This window comes from Protopterus annectens, chromosome 5.part0 (genome assembly GCF_019279795.1).
Source record: "Protopterus annectens isolate FY-2018-M chromosome 5.part0, PAN1.0, whole genome shotgun sequence".
NCBI lineage: Eukaryota > Metazoa > Chordata > Ceratodontiformes > Protopteridae > Protopterus > Protopterus annectens.
In genome coordinates, this window is record NC_056735.1 from 1206271626 (window position 1) to 1206295933 (window position 24308).

General features: G+C 39.2%; 1 protein-coding gene across 3 annotated transcripts in view; it reads left to right on the forward strand.

Moving 5' to 3' along the window:
* The window catches only part of RCBTB1 (RCC1 and BTB domain containing protein 1), a 2478854-nt gene extending 2462985 nt beyond the window's left edge, over positions 1-15869 (forward strand). For all 3 annotated transcript variants that reach the window (XM_044071068.1, XM_044071070.1, XM_044071069.1), the window contains one exon: positions 15539-15869. In XM_044071068.1, the coding sequence (XP_043927003.1) occupies positions 15539-15679 (141 nt within the window). In that variant the 3' untranslated portion in view covers positions 15680-15869. The remainder of the gene's footprint in view (positions 1-15538) is intronic.
* The last annotated feature ends 8439 nt before the right edge of the window (positions 15870-24308 follow it).

Below are 24308 nucleotides of genomic sequence, written 5' to 3' on the forward strand. Positions count from 1 at the left end.
CGAGTCCAGACCCAGACTTTGGAATCCGGCCGACCGAAGGGCTGCCTGACGACAGGACAACCCATTTGTAAGGACTGCAGATGCATGCCTATCGGACATCTACATTTATGGTAGGTACAAAACTGTACTTTTTCCTTTACCAGTTAGCAGAGACATGCATGGAATTAGGCAGATTATATCAAAGAATTGTGATATTATTTCCAGGAATAAAGATTTAATTTCTATACTTGGAAGCACACCCTCCTTTGCATACGAAAGATCCAGGATATTGCACTCTTCCTTTGAAAAGCCTGACACCCCATTTATTGGTAAATCACTGCATGAATTGTCGAAACCTTCAGGCATGTTTTCATGCATTCTGTGCATTGTTTGTAAATACATTTACATTGGCAGGCATTATTTCTTTAAGCACTGTGGTTTTAAAGTGACTTTTCAATATTACTTTGACTGTTAAAGTAGCAATGTGGTGTGTGCAAGTGTTTGTGAGACTTGCAACGCATTTTACATAGGAAATACTTGCAGGTGACTGTCAGACACACTAAAAGAACATGTAGGGGCAGTGAGACATGGAGATTTGACCAACGCATTAGGTAGACAACATTTCATGTGTTGGTTTTACTACTTTTAAATTTTTTGTTCTAGAGCAACTGGATGTTTTTGTAGGTGATTGTAACTCTTTATTAGAGCTATGCGAATTAAAGTGGCAACTTTTATTAAATGTGGAGGTCTCTCCTGTCATTAATGAGAATTTGAATTTGCAATGCACACTGTGCTGGGCAACATGAATCCCTCCCACTGGTTCTACCTGTGAAGTGACCATTGGCTATTACAGTACTTTTTGTTTTTACATTGGTATTCTGGGGCTCTCATAGGTCATTTTTATTAAGTCTATTGTTATGTTAGTATTTTTTAAGTTTACCTCGCTGTTTCAATTATTTCTGATGAGGTTCTTGTACAGTAAAGAAAGAAAGTGCTAAACACCTGCCTGGCTTCCTTTCTTCATCTCTAAAGTATTGAAGTTTTTTTGTGTGTGTTTATATGGATCTGGGACTATTGCACAAAATCACGTTTCCACGAAATGTAAATGACCGAACACAGTTTAGCGAAAGTGCTTTTCACCAAAAAAGCACTTTCACTAAAGTGTGCAAAAAAAATTATAAAACAACATAATTAAAAAAAAAACACATTACTCACATTTACGCAGGGGGGCAAGCTCCTCCTGCACCCCCCTACTTTTATAGTCTCACTCCGAGATCGCACTACAGTGGGAAAAAGGGAATATTCCCTTATCCCCACTGTGCTACAATCTCAGCAGCAGCCATTTCCCCACATTTTTATCTTTTTTTAGCACACTTTCGCAAAAGTGTGCTCGGACGTTTCACTTTCGATGAAACGGTCGTTCGTTAAATAGTACAGATCCCGTGTGTGTGTGTGTGTGTGTGTGTGTGTATATATATATATATATATATATATATATATATATATAGATATATTCATTAAAGAACTAAGACAATATCCATACTCATCATACAGGTAATTTGTGCTTCTTCATAATTTAATTTTCTTACGTACTAAGTGTTCAGTTACATTTAACTCAACTGTTGTATTGTTATTGTGTTCTTTAAATGTGCTGTACATGTAAATAATCTCTCTCATCTCATCTCCTGTTTCAAGTGATTAGTTCTGGTTTAAGCTTTTTGGCTTCAGACCAGTTATTTTACATTAAGAAGGTTTGTGGTGTACACTCTTGGGGGAGGAGAGGGTAGCTTCTGTCCTTCTGAGCTGGGAATTGCTAGTTGAACGCTTGTGCCTACTTATTTGAACTGATTTTTTTTCTGAAATTGGTGCTCTTTGTTTGCTGTAGTATAGACTAGGCTTAGACCTGCTGACTCTAGCTCTGTTTGTATAACTTGAGCACTAAATCAGGCCATGTTGAAGAGGGGTTCCCCTTCACTTTAGTGGCAGGAGTGTGCAGTTAGTACTATCTTATTGAAGGTTTCTGGAACAGGGGTCAGTTTTGAGCTTTTTTATTTGTTAGTTTGTTTAAATCAGTTTGCTCTCATTAGCTACATAAGAAAATCCAAGCCATCTTCTGATCTCTGCAAAACTTAAGTAAAATTTTTCATTGTATATTGCAGTTTTGAACAGCATTTTTACTATATAACAGTTTATTTGAACTTTTTTTTTAATTCATTGCACATTGTTTGTTGTAGCATAGAGCAGATTCAGACTTGCTGAGTCTAGTTCTGTTATGTATAACTTGTGCACTAAACCAGGCCATCCTTTGTTGGAAAGAGTTTCCCTGCACCCTAGTGGCAGGAGTGTGCAGTTAGAACTCATCTGATTGAAGTTTGCTGGAACAGGCTCAGTTTTGAGCTTTTTTATTGGTTAATTTGTTTAGAGCAGTCTGTACCCGTTTGCTATATAGCACTGCTTTTGCGCATTGCCCACTGCAGCACAACTTTGGGCAGCATTAGTAGTTATAGACACAAACACTTTTGCCTGCAAATTTCCCTTAGTACTCTGCTCATGCTCCATCAGCGAGTTCTCATGATTGTCCCTCACTGATAGGTGATACATTCAGCGAAGGTCCTGAGATACCAACACAGATCCTACCCACTAGCCCTTCATATTTTTTGTGCGCTTCTCCTATCCTCTACTTTAACTGGTCCTTCCAGTCCTCTCCCTGTTTTCTGACCACATCAACTTACTAGCATTGTGGACAGACAGTTTCCCACAGTTTCTACAGTCAGCCTGGTTGACATGGGCATCCTGAGGCAATGTAGCAATTTCCTCATGTACACTGATAACCCACCACTTCTTTTTTCGGCTTTTCCTGGTTAGGAGTCGCCACAGTGGATCACCTGTCTGCTCATGATTGGCAGTGGAGTTTTATGGTGTCAAGTTGCCAGCCCGGTGTCCAACCTTCCACAGAAGGCACACACACGCACACACTCATGCCTAGGGCCAATTTAGAGTGTCCAATCCACACCTACAGCTTATCTTTGGAATGTGGGAGGAAACCCACGTGACCACAGGGAGGACATGCAGACTCTGCACAGAAGGCACACCAGCTGAGGATCGAACTCGAGAACCTCTTGCTGTGAATCGGCAGTGCTAACCGCTGCATCACCACTGTGGCTGCCCGATAACCCACTTCTTCTAGTCCATACAAATTCATTACGTGAGAGATGCATCTATATCAAGAACATAGAATCCAGGTTGTCTCGCTCACCAGTCAGTTCATCTGATACTAAGCAGGTTGTCAGCATGCAACTTGTATATCCGGAGGCCCTTACAAGAAGCTTATCTAAACATCAGAGACCTCCCAAATACAAACACAAGCACGCTTCACATAATACATCTCTGCAGAACATATTATAGATAATATATTACACACCAGTGTTTCACCAGTAAAGCCCCTAAGGCATAACACAAAAACAAACATCTTAGTCACAGACGCCCAAATTGTGAGACACACAGATGTCCCTCTCACCAGGTTGGATAAGGAAAACGTCACGGTCAACTGTCTGTGTGATGCTAGGATACGCCACATCATTCATGCATTCAAGTCTTTCTACAGCAGGCACTGTTATGACTCTGTCATAGTCCATGTTTATGTGAACAACTTGAGACATACCTCACTGGACTATATGAAGAGAATCATAACTGAGCTCTCTGATTGTGTCTCAGGCAGGTATGTCCCTAGCCTTAAGCAGCATTTTACCTTCACCTAGGATGATACCTCAATACAAACAAAACAAAAAAAATGTTTGACCTCAACAATTGGCTTAGTTTCTGGTATCATTCAAAGGGGATCCAGTATCTGCCAGCCTGGCATGATATGGTCGACAGACCTTGATGCTTTGCCAGAGATGGTATTCATCTGTTACCCCTGGGATTTTGGTTACTGGCTAAGGCTGTTGCCATCCCCATAGTGCCTTTTTTAGGCAATGTCACACAAACAAAATTCCCAGCATAAAAATACCTTCTAAAAACAACCTCAAGGTTATGCTGCTAAACGCTAGGAGTCTAAATTAGAAATTGCATTCACTGGAAACTGTCCTCACCCTGGAAGATGCTGACATTTGTGCAGTCACTGAGACTTGGTTTAAGGTTGTGGAGAGCACCCCAGCTGTACCAGGTTACATTTCCTTCCATAAGTTCAGACCACAAACTTAAGGCATGGGAACTAAAGGAGTTGTATCAATATTCATTAAAGATAAATACGTCTCCAGATTGGTTAAAAAGCATGATTCCCTTGAATTACTTCAGATGCAGTTGACTGTAGGTAAGACCCCTCTTCAGGTCATTGCCAGCTCTAGGATCCCCCCCTCCATGAATCAAGGCATTTTCTCAGCTTACTTGGATCTACTTGAGTCAATCAAGGTACAACCAAACACCCTGGTTTTGGGTGACAGTCCATAGACTGAGTAAAGTATACATGCTCTAACTCGCCCAAAGGTTCCTGGATTTCGTTAACTCCAATGCCCTGGACCACCTGGTTGACACACCCACAAGGGGCTGAAACATCCTGGACCCAGTGCTTACCAACATGGGGGACTGCTGCACCACTCCTAGTGTGTGGCCATCTTTAGTGAGTTCTGACCACAAATCAGTCTCACTAGAAGTAACTATAACACAAGACCCTACTTAGCAACAACTAGACTAAAAAACTTCTCCAAGGCCAATTACAACCTTTTACTTGACGGCGTAAATAGCTTCATAGCCCCTTCCCCCACTGATGGAACAGACACCTATGCTGAGTTACACACCAGTGCTTTACAGAAGCACCTGTACAGTTGTATTGACTCTGCTATACCTGATAGAACCAAACCAAGATCTTCAAGGAGAAACAAACCTGCATGGTGGACAACTGCTACTAATAGGCTGTACAATAGGAGAAAGAAATTGCTGTCTAAGAGTAGGAAGGAATGGTCTCAAAACTGGAAACACTCCCTCCTCAACTTAAACAAGCAAATAAGACTTCTTGTGAAATCCTCCAAAGCTAACTATGAATCCAAATTAACTTCCCTAACTAAAGATAACCACAAGGTGTTCTTTAGTTACATCCATAGCTTCAAAGGTAAGGCTCAGATTTGCATTGAACTCATAGTTAATGGTAGTACATATATAGAACCTGTGGATATAGCAAACCTGCTGTTTCAGTGAAAGCTTCACTCCCTGTCCCTGCCGCATATACCCCAAAGCATCCCTAAGACATGTCCCTCACCTAGCATCTCTGAGTATCAGGTCTTAAATGCCCTCTCCAAGGCCAAAAACACAACCTCTGTGGGACCAGACAGCATCCTGGTTCTACATGGTTTAAAACTGGAATTAGTGTCACCATTGAGCATGCTTTTCAGTCACAGTTTAAGCACTGGCTTTGTCCCAGAGCAATGGAAAACAACTACCATCATCCCTTTGCACAAAGGGGGTGCATCCACAAACCCAAGGAACTATAGACCCATTAACCTCACCAGCCTTATCTGCAACGCCATGGAATGAATCATCATGAACCTTGTTAACAAAGGTATATGAAATCTCCAAATACTCGACCCCACCCAGTCTGGCTTTGTCAAGGTGAGATCATGCCTGTTAAACTTGATGGACTTCTTCGAGACAGTCACCAAAGCCCTAGATGATGGCAGATCTGTGCATATGGTCTATATAGACTTAGCCAAGGCTTTTGACACAATCCACCACTCGGCATCATTGATAAACTAGCTGGGTATCAACCAATACATTGTCAGGTGGGTTGCAAACTGGCTCACTGATAGAACTCATATGGTCAAAATAGGGGACTCCACCTCCTTCCACAGAGATCTGTTCTGGGAACCCCTACTGTTCGGAATCTGCTTCTTCAAAATACAGCCTAAAATTAAAGGACTGTGGCTGACAAAGTTTGCTGATGACTGAAAACTGGGAGTGATCATTGAAACCCGTAGCAATGTTAACATCCTGCAAGAAGTCTTGCACAGACTAATGACTGGTGCCAAAGTCATGGTCTTAAACTTATTGCAAAAAAATGCATTATCATCCCCTTCAGCAAGGCTGATATTTTTGCAAGCTACCACATCAATAGCAATACTCTAAGCACACAGTCAGTGGTAAGAGATCTGGGCACACAGGTCAACAGCAATCTTAACTTCGATCACCATGTCTCCACAGTGGTAAGAAGGATATATTATATTGCTCATCTCATAAGTAAGGACATTGCCTGCAGAAAAAAAAAGGTTATAACCCACCCTGTACTCTTCCCTCATCACGCCAATAAGAGTGCAAAGCTTCCTTTGGTATGTTCTTTTCCAAACACCTGCAGCAATTGGAGAGACCAAAAGGTTCCTTACAAAGAAAATTCAGGGTCTTGAAGTTCTGTCTTATGTGGACAGACTGAAATCATTGTCACTTTACACTGTGTCATACAGAGTGCCCAGAGGCAACTTGTGCCTTGTATATATAGAAATCTCTGACCCAGCTGTAATGGAAATGTTGCACATTCACAAGTCAAATGGCACATGGGTCACTCGCTCAAAAGGACTTTAGCCTGGTATGTGACATCAACAGAACTTGCTGGAGAGGCAGATTTGTCTCACAGAGGTTCCTGCACCTTTGGAACAAGCTTCAATTCATATTATACAAAGCCGCATGTTGGCCCTATTTAAGCATAATTTGGATAATTAGATGGGTAACTGGAAATTCATCTCAGGAGTTCCACCTGTGTCCCTCTTGGACAGGGGCAATAGGTGCTGATTTTAGTGTCTGCTTGAGCCAGACACTCTTGGGAACACACGGGTTGAACTTGGCTAGGCTTGTAAGGGCCCTGGGGCCATTAGCCTAGTAACCTCCTATGATACTATGATTGTATAAAAAACGGTAAATTATATATATGTGTACATTTCTCTAATAATAGACCTTAGTTGTGTTGGGAAGGGGAAATGGACTTAGAGCTTGATGTCGTTTTTTGTTGCATTGGTTGCTGTTTCCTTTGAGGACAGTGAAATGCACTGGTTTGCCTTCCTTTAGGAAATCGCACTTCAAAGGTATTTTCCCCTCTGCTTTGGTGCTCTGTTTGCCATGCTTGGTGCAAGTCATCAGAGGGAGAAAACAAAAGGGGTGAGAGAGAGAAAAAAATAAGTAAAAGTGTGTGAAAGAAATGGGAAAAATAAAGAGAAATGTAATGAATGAAAGAATAAAAGAGAGTGAGGGGGATTGACAGTGAAGGAGTCAAAGGAGAGAGGAGAATATATATATATACACACATACACACACACACACACACACACACACACACACACACACACACACACACACACACACATACATACACACACACACACACACACACACACACACACACACACACACACACACACACGGATCTACTTCAGAAGAATGACAGACCAAAAGACTGACTCCAAAAATACTGAAAGACCAAAAGACAGAAACTCATCATACTGAAAACATGTTTAATGCATGGGCAGCCCCCTTGCATTCCTCATGTGATTTCCAAAACAAACCTAGGCTAGTACTACATAGTAATACTAAATCTTGGAACTTGGGCGGTATCATCTTTCCTGATGTAGATACCGATGTTAAAGCAAGAATTTTTAAAACTATCCTAAATTGGATGGATCCTAATTATAACTCACATTTGAAAACCTTAAATTTCATCCTACTTAATAATAAGGATGACTTAATAGGAAACAATAGCCGTATAAATCAAAGTAAATTATTTGGGCATTATAGTTGCAACAACATACAATATTATTCTCCCTCCTGTTATCCTTTAGTTTTATGAACCACATCTTAAATTCTTTCAGAAATATCATACTCAGAAAAATAGGCTTGAAACTTTGGTTTGAGATTATCATTCCATTTAGTATAACCAAATTTTCTGTAATAAAATTGCCGTACTTAAACTTGACTTTTGGGAGACCAAAGGCTTTTCTTGCTGGTATCAGTTTCTTAAAGATTTAAAAGTAAAAGATCTTCAGCAGTTTTAAAATTATGATTTGGATCCTCAAGATTGGTTACTTTTACAGAATATTAAAATACAAGCTCAAGACAAATGTTTATTTCTTGCACATTTATGTTATAGAGAAAACCCAAAACTAATTCAACTTTTCTAGGATATATTATACAACAAATGTAAAGTAGAAAACCTTATCTCCAAGTTATATAAAATTTGGATAGAGTACAACACTAATTTAAGTGGAAAATGTTGGAAATACATAACATTGGATCATAGCTCTTGATCAAGAGCAGAAATTCCAAATACTAAATTATGTTAAAAATATATCTGAGAATTTTTATACAGTAAATAAAGTAAATAAATAAAAACAGCACCATTAAAAGTTTAAGGTGTGCCAAGGTTTGTAATGCAGATTAGATGTATATATTTTTTGACTGTCATCCTTTGAAACATTTTTGGAATTACATGCAAGAGTTTATGAAAGCTTTATGGTTTGATTCATTTTGTATAACTAGGTTTTTAGTTATGTTTTAATGTAAATGATAATCACAAGTTGAATAATGAGAATATGTACTTGCTCTGGACCATCTTGCCAGTGGCAAGAAAATGTAGCACTGGAGGTTAATGTCACTGCCACCCTTTGAAGAATTTTTATCTTCCTTAAAAGAAGTAGCCTTGCCTGAGACTAAAATAAGGAATGTAGGTAATTTCCTAAGACACTTGTCAAGAATCTTTGGTAATAGTATTATGTCTAATTGATTTATTTCAGCAGCAGAACTCTGCATATTAAATTCTAAAAATGTTTATATAAGATATATTACTGCTAACTATACTGAACTTTACTGTCTGGAGTTTGTTTTAGTTAATAAGTCACAGGCATGTTGTATATATTCTATATTTTTCCCTTGAAAAAAGACCAGTTTTTATGATTGTATTGTTGCTGTTTACAACTATAGTAAATGTACTTCTGTTTGTATGTTTAAAAAAATTAACAATTTGAAGAGAAAAAAAATTGTGCTACCATACAAAAATAGACTGAAATGTTTAACAGCCTTTAAATTGGGTAACCCATCAGGGTACACTTCTGAGTGCATTCTGCAATAAAGTGCTAAGTGTATTTCTAGCTTTCAAAGCTGCAGAAACTTTGATAGCCATGTGTACAAACACATATGTTAGTTATGATCAGAAATGCAGTCATAACCTCTGTTATTTTACTTTTATTTATTTGTGAGGAACTTCTGTGGATGTTTCAGTTGTTGCATCGAAGGAGGCATTATACTCAGTGATAGATCTGATGAGGGTCGAAAACAGTGGAATGATGACTGACTTGGATCTAGATACCATTCCCTTGAGCAAAATAGAATGATTGCCTTACTACAGTAGACACATGATAGCCAAAGGTCAGGTTCCTGCCTACATAGGTCTCCAAATCCATGACTACTAGAGTGGCTCTTAAGGGTGAATTATCAGTTGGGTAGTTTACTGGAGTAGCTGACTTCTGAAAGTGAATTATTATTATTATTATTATTATTATTATTATTATATTATTATGCATTTCTTAGCATTGAGTTTTAAACCTTGGCTCTGGCACTAGTAAGGACTTTCTGGGTCCTGTCTGAAAGCCAGCTAACTATCAAGAGAAGAATGTAGGGGGTCATACCTAATTCCATCAGTTTGCTTACAATGTTCGTTGGGGTATTGTATCAAATGCCTTGCCTAGGTCAAAGTAGGCAGTATGCACTATTTTGCTCTTGACTATTTCATTGATGACCTACTCGAAGAAATTCTCCAGGTTGAGTAGTCATGATCTGCCCTTGTTGAAACCAAATTGAGTTGGATGTAGTGTCTGAATGTATCCTATGTCATTGTTAATCATTTCCATGGTAATTCTTTTCATGGTTTTTCATATGAGTATGTAGGCTCTGGGATCTGTAGATGTTCAGCCTTTGTGGAGAGGGATGACCATTACAGTTCCCTATTCATGTCAAACAAAGCCTGTCTGAAGGCTGTTGCTAAATAGTGACTCCAGTGGTCTTGATTGTGTTTAATGTTATTTAGGAGGTATCCTGGGGTATTATCAGGACCCATTGATGAGGTGTTCTTGGCCATGGAAAGAGCATTAGGAGCTGCTTCCTAGTGATTGTTGGGGGAGGTTATGCTCAGTGGTATTTCCAGTGGGGCAGCTGGGGGGAACAGATGGATAAAATTAGAGCCAAACTTGTCAGCCAGTAGATTTGCTATATCTTCCTGGGTTTTTTAATTTCTCCATTTCTCTTTGGGTTTCTAATACCATGATGGGAATTGACCCCATTCCTAAGTCAAAGTATGATTAAAGTTCATGAAATTAGTTTTGTTTCAATCTTTGATGTAAACCAGAAGTGCTCTTTGCAGCACCTGCAGTATGCCCAGTAATGACTCCTCCTGTAATTCACATGGAGTTGCATGTATCAGTAACATGTCTGAGTACAATTGTAAATTATTTTTTATAAGACCCGTTGCTTCTACTACTACTGGAACTGTCTGGGTATCTTTCTTCCACAGTGCCCTCATTTCTGCCTTCAAATCCTGGTATTATGACTTTGTGTCTTTCTGTACATATGACACTGTAGACACTGGGTGTAGTAATTTCAATAATCAATGCTACTTTTGTCTTCCTTTCATGGACTACTATATCTGGTTTTCTTGCATCTATTTTTTGAACTGTTGGTAATTGATGATCCCATGTGATATAAACTTCATCATTTTCTATGATACTTTGTGGCTCATGTTTCCAGTGTTTTTCAGCTACTTCAATATTATAATGTTTGCGCAATCCCCAGTGCAACCAGCTTGCCGCATTATTATGCCTTTCAGTTTACAGTCCTTGTGTCATCAGTATATCACAAACAGCAACAAGATGTGCAACTGTTTATAATTCTGTTTTAAAAAACCTACATTTGTCTGTTTCTCCCACATGTTCAGTGGGATTTACTACCATATATTCGAAAATTAAAACAATTTTGTGATTAAACACCAAACTGTAAACCCGAAAAATCATTTTTCCGAATGTTAACACTGTTGAAAAGTGACAGGAAGTGTCAAAAATTTTAACTTTTGCGAATAAGACATATTGTCGACATTTTAAGCCTCGGATATTCAACAGGTCACAGAAGTGATAATTTGCGTAAATTTCATTCGTGTTTTTCAACTATGGTATTGTAAACGGTGATATAATAGTAATCAGTTCAGTGAACTTTGTAAACCAATGTGTACGTAGTCCAGTTTCTTTTGCCGCCAATATAAACCGTATGTCTTTTGGTTTAAGTTCACCTCTCTTTAACCATTCCTGCATCTGATCCTGATTAACATGAGACTGTTCCAAGAGTTTTCTATACTTGCAGCTATATTTATGCATTTTTCACATTTCTTGCCTTCTTATCTGATACTTTACCTTATATTCTTTCTTTTGTTTTTTTGGCAGATTCAGTTGCTGCCTGATTTTTATCTACTTCTGGTTTGATTTCCATTCCCACTTGATGCTGATATGCTTCTGCTGTGCTAAGCAGGGAAGTCATCTTAGACTTGTTCTTCTCATGTTTCAAAACTTTCACTACATTTGGGTGTTGTGAGGTCAGCAGATATGTATGCAGTCCCACTATTGCAGATCTATACATGTAGTCAATTTCGTGGAGGCCCATACCTCCTTCAGAACGAGGACTATATAGTTTATAAATCATTTGATGAGCATGAAGCATCCTTCCTGTTCTGCTGTCCAAACTGTCCAACACCTTTTGGGGCCAGCCAGTCACTCCAAAGCTGTAAGTTAGGACAGGAATTGCAAATTGGTTTATAGCTTGGACTTTGTTTCTAGATGTTAATGCTGTCGTTAGTAGTCAGCCTTCTGAAATATTCCTTACTGAGTTTTATTCACATTTGTTCATGTTTTATTATTGATTCTTCATCAATTCCCAAATATTTATACACTCTCTGTTGGTCAGGTTCATTTATTTCACATTCCTGTTCCACTGTTGCTCAAGTTCAGTTTATTTCACATTCCTGTTCCAAACTGATGTTTTCTTGGTGCTGCAGTTTTCCTGCTTTAAAGGTTACCTGTGTAGTGTGGGTGGCTGCATTTCCAGTTAAATCTGCACATTGTTGTGTACTGTGAGTTTGTAGATATAGCTAAGGAAGCCTATTTTTTTTACCAAAAATTGGCTTTGGTAGACTGATTTGCCCTCTCAGTCATTAGATTGATCTGAGAGTTTTTATCCTGCTGGTGTTGCAGTTCTAATTTTTAAGACTTTTTTTCTTTTTGTTGTACAGCCTATTGAGGATGGGGTTCTGTCAGATGGCATGTTTTTGGAGTTTGTTCTGAGCTTATTCCTGGTAGACACAACTGTCTCTATGCATCTATTAATACGATTGTACAAGGCTTCTGTGACCAGTTCTGCACAGGCAGCTGTAGTGTCAGGGACGGGTGGGTGGAGTCTTGAAATTCTGCCAGGTTATCACTTAATCATAGGAAGTTTGTCTTTGTTTCTTAATGCTCCATGGTTAGCTGGGGTCTCAGGTTTTATTTTTATTGCTTTATAGTCCAACATTACCTGAGAGGACCTTACACTGGTGGTGGTGGTGGGGGGCAGCTTTCTAGCACATTTCTGAGGATCAAATCTAGGACATATGGACTTTCTAGTTCAGGGTGTTTGGGTTTACAAATTCCAGGAATCTCTTGGCCTGCAAGTTTGTGGTTTTGTATGATTCCAAGTTTGTAGTAAGGATGATAGTCGCCCATGAATATCGTATTGAGTTATATAGTTTGCATAATCCACTTACCTAGTTATGATCTTGTGTTCAGCAGGAGACATGGAAGGGAGACTATATAAAGCTATAATGTCAGCATTAACTTTAAAACTGATAATTTCTGTCTCCATTATGTTCTAACATGAATGTGAGATCGTTTATGAAGGTAAAAGCACCACTACCCCTACTGCATGTTCTGCACCGAAAATAGGCTCTACGACCCTTAATTTGTGGGGCATTATTAGAGATGTCCTCAAGCAAGGTTTCTGGCAACTGCATATTTCACTGTTGCTGTTGGAGTGGGAAGACTCAATTTATTCTTTCTGATTCTAACAATGACAAGTGCTAGACTGATCTTGTTTTGTTTGTATTTTTTAGTCGGCAGTTCTTCAGGGATTTGGATTCTGCCCAAAAATAATTCTGTGAACAAATAATCCATATGGTGCTTGAAGGGGAAATGGAGCCATTTAGCTTCAAAGCATGCTAGAGCCTCACACTTCTTACAGATGGTCAGACGTTGATTACCCTGAGCATATATTGTGTACTGAGCAAGGCATAAATGTTAAAAATTTGCACAGAAATTGTAAAGTCATTTGAGGTGAGGAAGTATACTGCTTAGCATAAATATGGTCCTGTTACCAGGTAGTACTGTGAAAGTTCTACTATACCTAGCTGCATCTGATGTAGTACTGTCAAATTGCTACCATACTTATCTGCATCTTATGTAGTACTGTCAAAGTGCTACCATAACTAGTAGTACTATCAACGTACTACCATACCTAGCTGCATCTCACATAGTGCTATCAAAGTGCTACCATATCTAGCTGCATCTCACACAGTACAGTCAAAGTGCTACTATACCTAGCTGCATCTCACATAGTACTGTCAAAGTGCTACTGTACCTAGCTGCATCTCACGTAGTACTGTCAAAGTACTACTGTACCTAGCTGCATATTATGTAGTACTGTCAAAGTGCTACCATACCTAGCTGCAGCTCACATAGTACTGTCAAAGTGCTACTATACCTAGTTGCATCTCATTTAGTACTGTCAAAGTGGTACCATACCTAGCTGCAACTTATGAAGTACTGTCAAAGTGCTAAAATACCTAGCTGCATCTCAGACAGTACTGTCAAAGTGCTACAGTACCAAGCTGCATCTCATGTAGTACTGTCAAAGTGCTACCATACCTAGCTGCATCTCATGTAGTACTGTTAATGTGCTACCATACCTAGCTGCATCTCACATAGTGCTGTCAAAGTGCTACTGTACCTAGCTGCATCTCATGTAGTACTGTCAAAGTGCTACTATACCTAGCTGCATCTTATGTAGTACTATCAAAGTGCTACCATAACTAGCTGCATCTCACATAGTACTGTCAAAATGTTACCATACCTAGCTGCGTCTTATGTAGTACTGTCAAAGTGCTGCCATACCTAGCTGCATTTCACATAGTACTGTCAAAGTGCTACCATACCCAGCTGCATCTTACATAGTACTGTCAAAGTGGTACAATACCTTGCTGCATCTTATATAGTACTGTCAAAGTACTACCATACCTAGCTGCATCTTATGTAGTACTGTCAGTGTTACCATACCTAGCTGCATCTCACATAGTACTGTCAAAGTGCTACCATACCTAGCTGCATCTCACGTAGTACTGTCAAAGTGATACCATACCTTGCTGCATTTCACATAGTACTGTCAAAGTGCTACTATATCTAGCTGCATCTCATGTAGTACAGTCAAAGTGCTACCACACCCAGCTGCATCTCATGTAGTACTGTCAAGTTGCTGCTATACCTAGCTGCATCTTATGTAGTACTGTCAAAGTGCTACCATACCTAGCTACAGCTCACATAGTACTATCAAAGCGGTACCATAGCTAGCTGTATGTTATGTAGGGTAAGTCATTCAAGAGTGACCAACTCCTACTTCTCACCTTCATCCTTGAAGGACTTTTAATTTAGTTGCCGCACCACATATTAGACAGATATGTTGAGAAGGCTGTCTGCTCTATATAGCATGGAGTGTAGTCGTCACAAAAATATGACCCTTGCTTGCATGGTTTTTGTGTACCTTAAGGGTGTGTGCTTTCTATGCAGATTTCAAGTCTTATGATCATTGGTTCTGTAAGCTTGTTGCATAGATTCTCCCAAGTGTTCTTCTTCATTGCTGCATGTTTAGCCATTTTCTTTAGATTTGGGAGAGTTTATACATCTGCTTTGTGCTGGTTTGGTTACAGTAGTATATTGCTGTGGCATTGAATATGTGGATGTCTTTTTGTGTTAATTTCATCCGAACAGAAAAAAGATGCTAAATCTGTTTGTGATTATGAATTCACTCACTTTTTCTCCAGAGACACTTGCCCCCATGGTATGTATTTACACTTTTCACAATATTTCGGTGTTTGTGTCCTAAGGTAAAGGATCCTATCATAGCACAAAACAGTTGCTTTGGTGTTTGAGATGACCAGTCTTAGTTGATAATACACATCTTAGAATCATAAATAGCTTACACTCTGAGACACACAATACTTGTACTTTAATGTTCTTAAAAGGCTGCATGTGCTTTTATTAAAAGTGGAGGTTTTGTTATAGTCTGCACTCCTTTCTGAAGCCTAACAGGTAAACAGATAGCAAATCTGCAAAGATTGGAATTGGACTAGGAAATTATAAATTTTTAGTAGTTTGGAAGCAGTAGCCACACTTGGAGAGTGTCTTAAATGGTGAAATGTGGCTGTGTATGATAGGCTAAAAATAACACATATTCTGTTTCTGTCTAGGATTTGGAAGACTTTTGCTTCAGGTTTTGCATCAGCCATCTGACAGAAGTAACTCAGACAGCTGCATTTTGGCAAATGGATGGTTCTCTGCTGAAGGAGTTTATTCTGAAAGCTGGTAAATTTGGGGCCTTTAAGAAGTGAATTGCAAGAAAAGAAATTGTAGTAATTCACTTTCCCTTCCCCTTGCTGAGTATGGACATTAACAAAATCATTGTGAAAGTTGTTTCATCTTTGCCTGTGTCATAAAAGCTTATGTAGACAAGATCATATGAAGTGATTATTTTGTAGACTGGATAAATTGTAGGCACTGGGATAAATCTGAATTAACATGGTTTGGCTCACTTTCTTATTTTTTCAATTTTTTATTGTCCTTTGAAATTTCTATAGTCCTTGCTGCAAATGGAGTGTTGTAGGGTAAGAGAGATAAACATTAGAAAGTAAATGAAAACTGAAGAGTACTCAGACATGTAGAAATTTATTGGTAAGTGCTTTCAGTTAGACTTTCCAACCTTCTTCAGTCAATTACACATAGTCAAGTCACTTAATATGTACTACCAAAATTAAACAATCAATCAATTATTCAGTCAACATATCCCCCCAGTAGTCCTATCTAAAATCTTGCATATAAAATTAAAATATCAATCATCTATTAAAAGCTTTAAGTTTTAAAACAGTGGTTAGAGCAATAACATCATTAATTCCTGGTAATACAGTGGCATTTAAATAAATTTAAATAAAACATTACATACCTTGATGTTTGGTTAACTAAAGATGTGACAGGAGGTTATTTGAAATTTTCCAATTTTAGGAAGAAAACGTATTCAAATAAATGTTTGCATTTTTCAAGTAATCACCTAAACCACATTAAAAAGGCAGTAATTAAGGGTCAAATGGTAAGAGCTGCAAGGATGATCACATTGGATAATGATTTCTTCGCGGAAGTTAAATTTATAGGTAATATGTTCTTAAACAGAGATTATCCTAAGGTCCTAGTTGATTCTGTCTCATCAGAAGTTATAAGAAAGAGACTATCTTGATTTTATTATCCATTACTAAGGCATAGTATGGATGGTATTGAAATCACTGTAAATCAAGGGGAAGGATATGAATTTATTAGTCAGACCTTACCATCTAATGAGATAACCATCTAATGAGACCATCTAATGAGATAATTAATTGCCCCAATAATGGAAAAAATGGGATAGGGAGAAAGGAACCTAAGTTGTGTAATGCTTTTATTATGACATTTACTAATAATAGTTTTAATATTGCGAATATTTTACAAAAAAACTGGGAATTTATTTTATCTGCTAGAGATGTGTCTCGAGTATTGGGTACTTATCCTAATATTATTTATAAAAGGGACAAAAACTTAAGATTGTTGTAATTCCTTCACTAGCATAGGAATTTTAGAAAAATGTGCTATGATAAAATGTAGAATGTGCAATCAATGTAGATATATTTTAGTGTGATAATATTGTATTAGGTAGTAAAAGTATTGATATTAGAGGACGATTTAATTGTAATGCCAGAGGAGTAGTGTATGCTGCAAAGTGCTTACAATGCCTGGCTTACTATATTGGTAAGACGAAATGGAGACTTAGGCAGTGTATCTACGAACATTATTATGATATAGGTAAGACTAAATGTACCAGTGGTTTATTTAAACATATTCAAGAATGCAATGATCATAATTTTGGTTTTGTGATTTTAGAACAGGTTAGAGAAAACCCAAGGGGAGGACCCTGGAAAGTATTATTGGAAATAGAGAATACTGGTGGCAAGTTTATTTAAATGCCACTGTATTACCAGGAATTAATGATGTTATTGCTCTAACCAGTATTTTAAAACTTAAAGCTTTTAATCGATGATTGATATTTTAATTTTATATGTAAGATTTTAGATAGGACTAGTGGGGGGGGAAATCAATGTAGTATTTAAGGTAGTGAATATGTTGATTAAATAGTTGATTGATTGTTTAATTTTGGTAGTATATATTAAGTGACTTGACTATGTATAGTCGTCTGAAGAAGGTTGGAAAGTCTAACCGAAAGCGCTTACCAATAAATTTCTACTTGTCTGAGTACTCTTCGGTTTTTATTTATTTTTTATAGTTGGTGGGTTTTTTGTGCGAAATATTAGAAAGTGATAGGTATTGTAGGAGATACATGCATGCATGTACATTTTCTAAATGATAGACATGTTTATACTGTGTCTGCTAATGCATACATCAGGACTTTCCCTTGATCTTTAAATGTTTCCTTTCTCCTTTGAATGTCTTGCCAATTTACATATATGTGTATGAGTGGCTATTTAGGATCCCTATAAAACCTTCAAGTATTAGTTTCCTTACTGAAAATTGGAAAGGAAAAACGTTAAACTGTAATCATACCTAGAAGTGGGGTAGTGTCTAAGTTTGAAGTTACAGGAGAGAGACATTTGTGAAGCAAATTAAAATGTCCTTACCTCTTAGATTACTCATTTTATATGGCAAACAAACTTCAGACTCAACACGACTGTAAAATAAAAAATTACTCATTTTATATCATACCACACAGTGTTTGAAGTGACAAACCTTGTGGACATTTCAGCTTTAAAACTAAAGTTAAACCATTTTGTTTTTCAGAAAGTAATAGTTCTCATTTGCCTAAAAATTACTTTATAGCAGTATTATAAAAAGTATTCTCATACTCCTGACACATGCCAAAAATCGGGCAGCAAATCATTAATGTCAGTTCTCCAAATCAGCATGACCTTATTTCATCGGTTAATGGAACTTCTGTGTGCTATATTAGTATTTTTGTTTGCATGTCTTATAATAGAGTAGAAAGTAGACCCGCGGTGGTGGTGCTGCGGTAGCGTTGTCGCCTCACAGTAAGACGCTGTCCAGTTCAATTCTCAGCTAGAACGTCTTCTGCGTGGAGACATGCGTGAATGGGCGTACCTTCATTGAAGGTTGTGCATCAGGCCTGGCAAGCCGGTATGTAAAAATCAACTGCCAATCATTAGTGGACAGGAGTTCCGCTGTGGCAACCCCTAACCAGAAAAAGCCGAAAGACACAAACAAACATAATAGAGTAGAAAGTCTTGGAAGTATCTAAAAGTCTTCACTATATTTGTAATGTTGCAGAAGAAAAAGCTGCAAATTGTTGGAAAGTCACACTTTAGAAGGTGGAATTTTAATATATGAACCTTTAAACTTGACCAGAAAAAATTAGATTCATAAAGATTCCTTCTTTGTACGCAAAACTGAACAGCAGTCAATGGAAAACCGGGACATTGAAACTGGGGAAAAATATTATTCAAATGAGCAGTGCCATCAGTGGTAGTAAGTAAATTGGGAAGCACTTCATCCCAGAGTGCTGTCCAGAGACTTGACAATATTAAAGGACCATCCTTCCAAACATACAGACCAAGCCAGCGCTTCAAGGCACAGCTGATTTCGCATTCAGAAACAGTAACGTGTCACTTTACTGGAATATGTACTATGAAGTATCTTGGAGAATTAATTTTATATCAAGATACACTGATCTTGCAGTTTATGTGTAAAAATAGAAGGGGTGTGAGAAGAATGACCCACTAGTCAGGTGGGTGCAGGGAAGGCAAAGCCGCTTTTGCAAAAAACAAAAAGAATAGTTCTGTCCGATGGCAAATTTTGAGTTTTACTTTTTGATGTGCAGCTTGTGCATTACTCTTATGAATGTCAAGCTTTAGTTATACAGCCCCCCAGAAATGTTTTCTGCCATAATGATCCACCCTTTCTAGCTATAGCTGCAAACAGTACACCACATTTGAAGAGCCACCATACCATTCACTCAGTGGCTGACCCTGTATTGTCAGTAAGAGATGTGATGGTCATTGTGCTGCAATGCATCACACTAATAGTTAGCTAGTCAGCAACAGATGATGTCATCAGCAAATTAGCACTGCCCTACTGATTGTTTGCAGAGAACTACCAACTGAAACACTAGGGAATGAGTTTTAGACAAAAGGAGTAAAAACAAAAAACATAAGAAATATACAGGTTGTATCATTCAGCACCAAGCTACACTGTATAAATGAGCTGACCTTATTTGTTTATGTGGACTTCACATGTGCCGCACTGTGCTGCTGTGAGCTTATGGGCAGGACAACCACTGGAGCTTCCCCTGAGAGAACAAAAAAGACTGTATCTCCCAGTACTGCTTCTGCTTACTGCTTCAGCTTCAACGAAGACTTTGGATAAGACTAAGAAAAGACCTCTTTTGAATCTGACTGACTCATCAGATCCTAAAAAGAAAATTTCTAAATTGTCAGATCCGACTTCATACTCAGATCCAAAACAAAAGGAGAAAAACTACCTGATTCAATCTCCCCTTCAGATCCGAAGCTTAAGAGGCAAAGGCACCTTTTGGATCAAACTGCTTCCAAGTTTTCAGAGCAATCTCTACACTTTGGGGCCTTGGCACAGGTTAGTTCAGCTCTGACTTCAGCCTTGGGGGAGTTCTCCTTGGAGTAAGGAGGAACTATAATCCAAAGGCTTGCCCTTGTGGATCCAGCATCCTTTTCCTGTATTGGGGGGGGGGGGTCTGCCTTTGAGTTCATGGAGAGAGTATTGTCTGCTTCCATGACAAAGATGGTTCCCTTCCCCTGGGATCCTCAGTCTGCAATCTTGCCATCTCTTCACTTTGAATCTCATCTATCCTGTCCACAGGGACAGCTGGTACTGAAGCCCTAGGCTTCCCAGCAAGGTGTTCTGACCTCTTCTGATACCTGCCCAGAACATCCCAGTAAGGAGGTCCCTAAGAAGAGAACGTGCAAAAGAAAGCACTTAGACTCCCCAGAGGAGTCAGGCACAGAAGATACAGACTTTGATGAAGGTGACGGGTCCCCATGGTCACCTCCTGAAGATGTCCAGTTCAGACACATCCTTGAAATTATGAAGCAGAGAGGTGGCTAGAAGTCCAGTAACCCTTCGTCTGAGGAGTCTGTATTCCTGGAGGCATTCAGTACCAGCCCGTCTACCTCCTGGGTGACTCCACCCACCGATGAGATCATAGAGTTGATCTGTCAGTGGGCATGGAAGGCCCGGACACCACTGAACCAATCCTCAGGAGACCAGACAAAATCATGATAGTACCAGAAGACAAACAGTTTTGGGCAAAAGGGGGTGCCTGTTGATGCCATGGCCGTGGCAGTGGCCACTAAAAAGGAACTTGCTGAAGAGAGTTCCACTCTCAGTCCACGAAACAAGGAGTCCTGGGTGATGGAGAGGTTTGGGAAGTTTGTCTATGCTTCAGTGACCTTCACCTTAAGGTCTCTGAACTATTTGTTACTTTTCACCGGGTTACAGAGAGACCTAATTAAGGAACTCTCTGATACCCTTTCAGGATCTGTTTCTGATGAGGTACAGGTGTCTGTGTCTTCTCACTTGGCTACCCTGCAGTGGATTTCCAGTTCTTCTATGAGACTAATTTCGCACATGGCCGAAGGAACTTCAAGGGCAGCGGGTTCCAACATTTCCATAAGGAGGCATGCCTGGATGCACTTATCTGTTTTTGTGGAGCCCTTCAAGTCTTTGTTCATCAGTGTTCCCTTTGATGGTACGTCTTTGTTTGTTCCCAAAGTTAGACACATTATCCAGGTGTGAAAAGGATGGAAAGACCCTGTCTGCCATGGGTGTACACTTTTCCACGCCTCAAAGATCCTTCTCCAGGAATCAATGAGGTACTGGAAAAATGTAGTTTAAAAGGTCCCAGGGTCCTTTCCAGGACACACGTGGAGGAGGTTTCTCCAGGGGTAGGGGGGAAAACTCCAGTGGTAGACACTACCCTTGCAGCAGAAATGGCCCGCAAAACCAAGGGTCTAGAGATTTGTTTTCCGGTCGATCCTTTCATTGCTTCTGAAAGGAGGCCTGATTATCCCCCTCTGGAGGCAATCGGGGGTCATTTATTCCTGCACCAGAAAGCTTGGCTAGAGATAGCAGCAGATGCTTGAGTGCAGAGGATAATTTCCAAAGGTTATATAATACCCTTTTCCCTTTCACCTCCAGTCTCAAGAAAAATCCCAGATGTTCCACCCAATTAGAGGGAACAAACAGTGCTTCAAATACAAAAGCTGCTAGAAAAGAGTTGTCCAGGAGGTCCTTCCAACCAGAATCTGGAACTTACTCAAGATTCTTTTTACTGCCAAAGAAAACAGGGAACTGGAGACAATTTTGGATCTCAGCAACTTAAATCATTTTAATGCACCAAGTTTTGGATGGCCATGGTTCAGTCCATTCTCCCATTTCTGGGAAATGACGATTGGATGTGCTTGTTAAACCTTCAGGATGCGTACTAACACATAACGATGAAAAGACAATCAAGAATGTATTAAAAACACAGAAACAAAACGTCAAAGGCACCAAAAATTTTTGAAATAGTCCAAGGCACCCAGAAGACGAACTTGGCCACTGATATAAGGATAATTTCAACTTTATTCAGCCAAAAAAAATAAAAAATATAAACACTGTCTTTATACAGTATGTTTTCGTTAAAATCTTCATCAGATGTGGACTGCATGTAACCAAAATCCTTTTATACCTCTAGTTCCCATCATTTCAATTAACTAAGACACAATTAAAGTTTAAAGGTACAGTGAAAATTGAATATTCAAGCCTACTTATCTAAAATAACATACTGGTACAACACATTCACCTAAAACCTATTAAAAAATGTTAAAACATGTTAAATATTAAAAAATCATATACAGTTTCTTAAAACTTCAAAAACAATTTCTAAATAGCTTAAATAGAGTAAAAAATAAATACATTTTTTAAATCCTGTACTGAGCGTCCTCAGCTCCCCTGTGCCAGTCCTGTGGTTTAGGCTGCTTGATTCGCCTCCCGTAATCCATCTTGGGTGCTCCCTCCCTGCTCTAAATGCAAAAGGAATACCTCCAGCTAACTCCTTAAGACACCCTGATTTTGCCAGCTTGCCTGGTACTTAGAAAGCTACTACTGAGACGACCCTCCCCCCAACAAGATTGTGTAAATTAATCCATCCTGGGTGCTCCCTCCCTGCTTTAAACATAAAAGGAATACCTCCAGATAACTCCTGAAGACAGCCTGAATTTGCCAGCTTGCCTGGTACTTAGAAAGCTACTACTGAGAAGACCCCCCCCCAACAAGACTGTGCAAATGAATCCATCCTGGGTGGTCCTTCCCTGCTTTAAATGCAAAAGGAATACCTCCAGCTAATTCCTGAAGACACCCTGAATTTTCCAGCTTGCCTGGTACTTAGAAAGTTACTACTGAGAAGACCCCCCCCCAACAAGATTGTGTAAATTAATCCATCCTGGGTGCACCTTCTCTGCTTTAAACACAAAAGGAATACCTTCAGCTAACTCCTGAAGACTCCCTGAATTGGTCAGCTTGCCTGATACTTAGAAAGCTACTACTGAGAAGACCCCCCAACAAGATTGTGTAAATGTGTGTTGCTTAATACTAATTAAATGTAGACTTGATGTACTACCTATTGAGTTAGTCTGCCCTTCCGTGTGTGCGTTCTAGCAGCCTACCGCAGGCCCTCTCCCCCTCCTGTTTTCATTAACCTAGAATATATTTAAACCTAAGAGGTACTGCAGTGGTGGTGCTGCGGTAGCGTTGTCGCCTCACAGTTAGACGTTGTACGTTCAATTCTCAGTTAGAGCGTCTTCTGTGTGTTGAAATGTGTGAATGGGCGTTCCTTCATTGAAGGTTGTGCGTTAGGCCCGGTAAGCCAGCACGTAAAAATCTACTGCCAATCATTAGCGGACCGGAGTTCCGCTGTGGCAACCCCTAACTGGGAAAAGCTGAAAGAAAGACAGAGAGTTCAACTATCCCTGCTGTGTTTGCTATCTCTTTCTACCACTAGGTGGCAGCATCTACCAATGTTAATCCTAGGTATTCATTATAATCCCAACAAGTTTTATTTTATTCACAAAAATCTGGTTGTGGGTTAATATCCTAAGACTGTAAATATCTACTCTCCCTCCTTGCTAAACCACCCTCAGTAAAGGTCAGCCTTCATTACTCTGTCAGGAAATATTAGCACATACCTTCGTACTACAGCCATTAAACTGCTCTTTGCTAATACTTTTTCTACTATACTCACCTCTATTAAGCCCTTCTCCTAACTGGCATTTTTCTTCCTACCTACTTTCCACCCCTTTAGTCCCTCCTACCTTCTACCCCTCTAGTCCAACCACCTTTCCTCCACCTCTCCCCTCCCCCTTAGCTAGTTTTCCCCTGGAGTTTACTTCTATCTGTTACGGACTGTGGCGCCATTTTTAAATCCTTTACTGAGCGTCCACAGCTCCCCTATGCCGATCCTGCGGTTTTAGGCTGCTTGATTTGCCTCCCGGTAGGTCTTTTCAGTTTATCTGTCTTTCTGTTGCATGCCTCTATAGTACCTATTGTGCTAAACAATGCAATTTTGCTTGTAACTGTGTTTTAAGGTTAGAGATGGCCTTGTGCTGACGGCTATCACTCTAATGCAATGTTTGTGACTGTGTTATAAGGTTATTGATGACCTCATGCTGATGGCTTCACTTATCTGCAATAAACATGTGTTTTTGACTCCTGCAAGCTGCTTTTTGGGACGAGTGGGGTTCTTTTTACACTGCCTAATGCTGCATTAATATAGTCTGGGTACAAGGGGCTTGTTTGAATATTGCTGGCTTGTCATAGCCAGAAACCTGTTGTAAAGATGTCCTGTTAAAAGGATGCCAACCAAAGTGCATTGCTGAATGCCTGTTTGCCTCTTAAAGT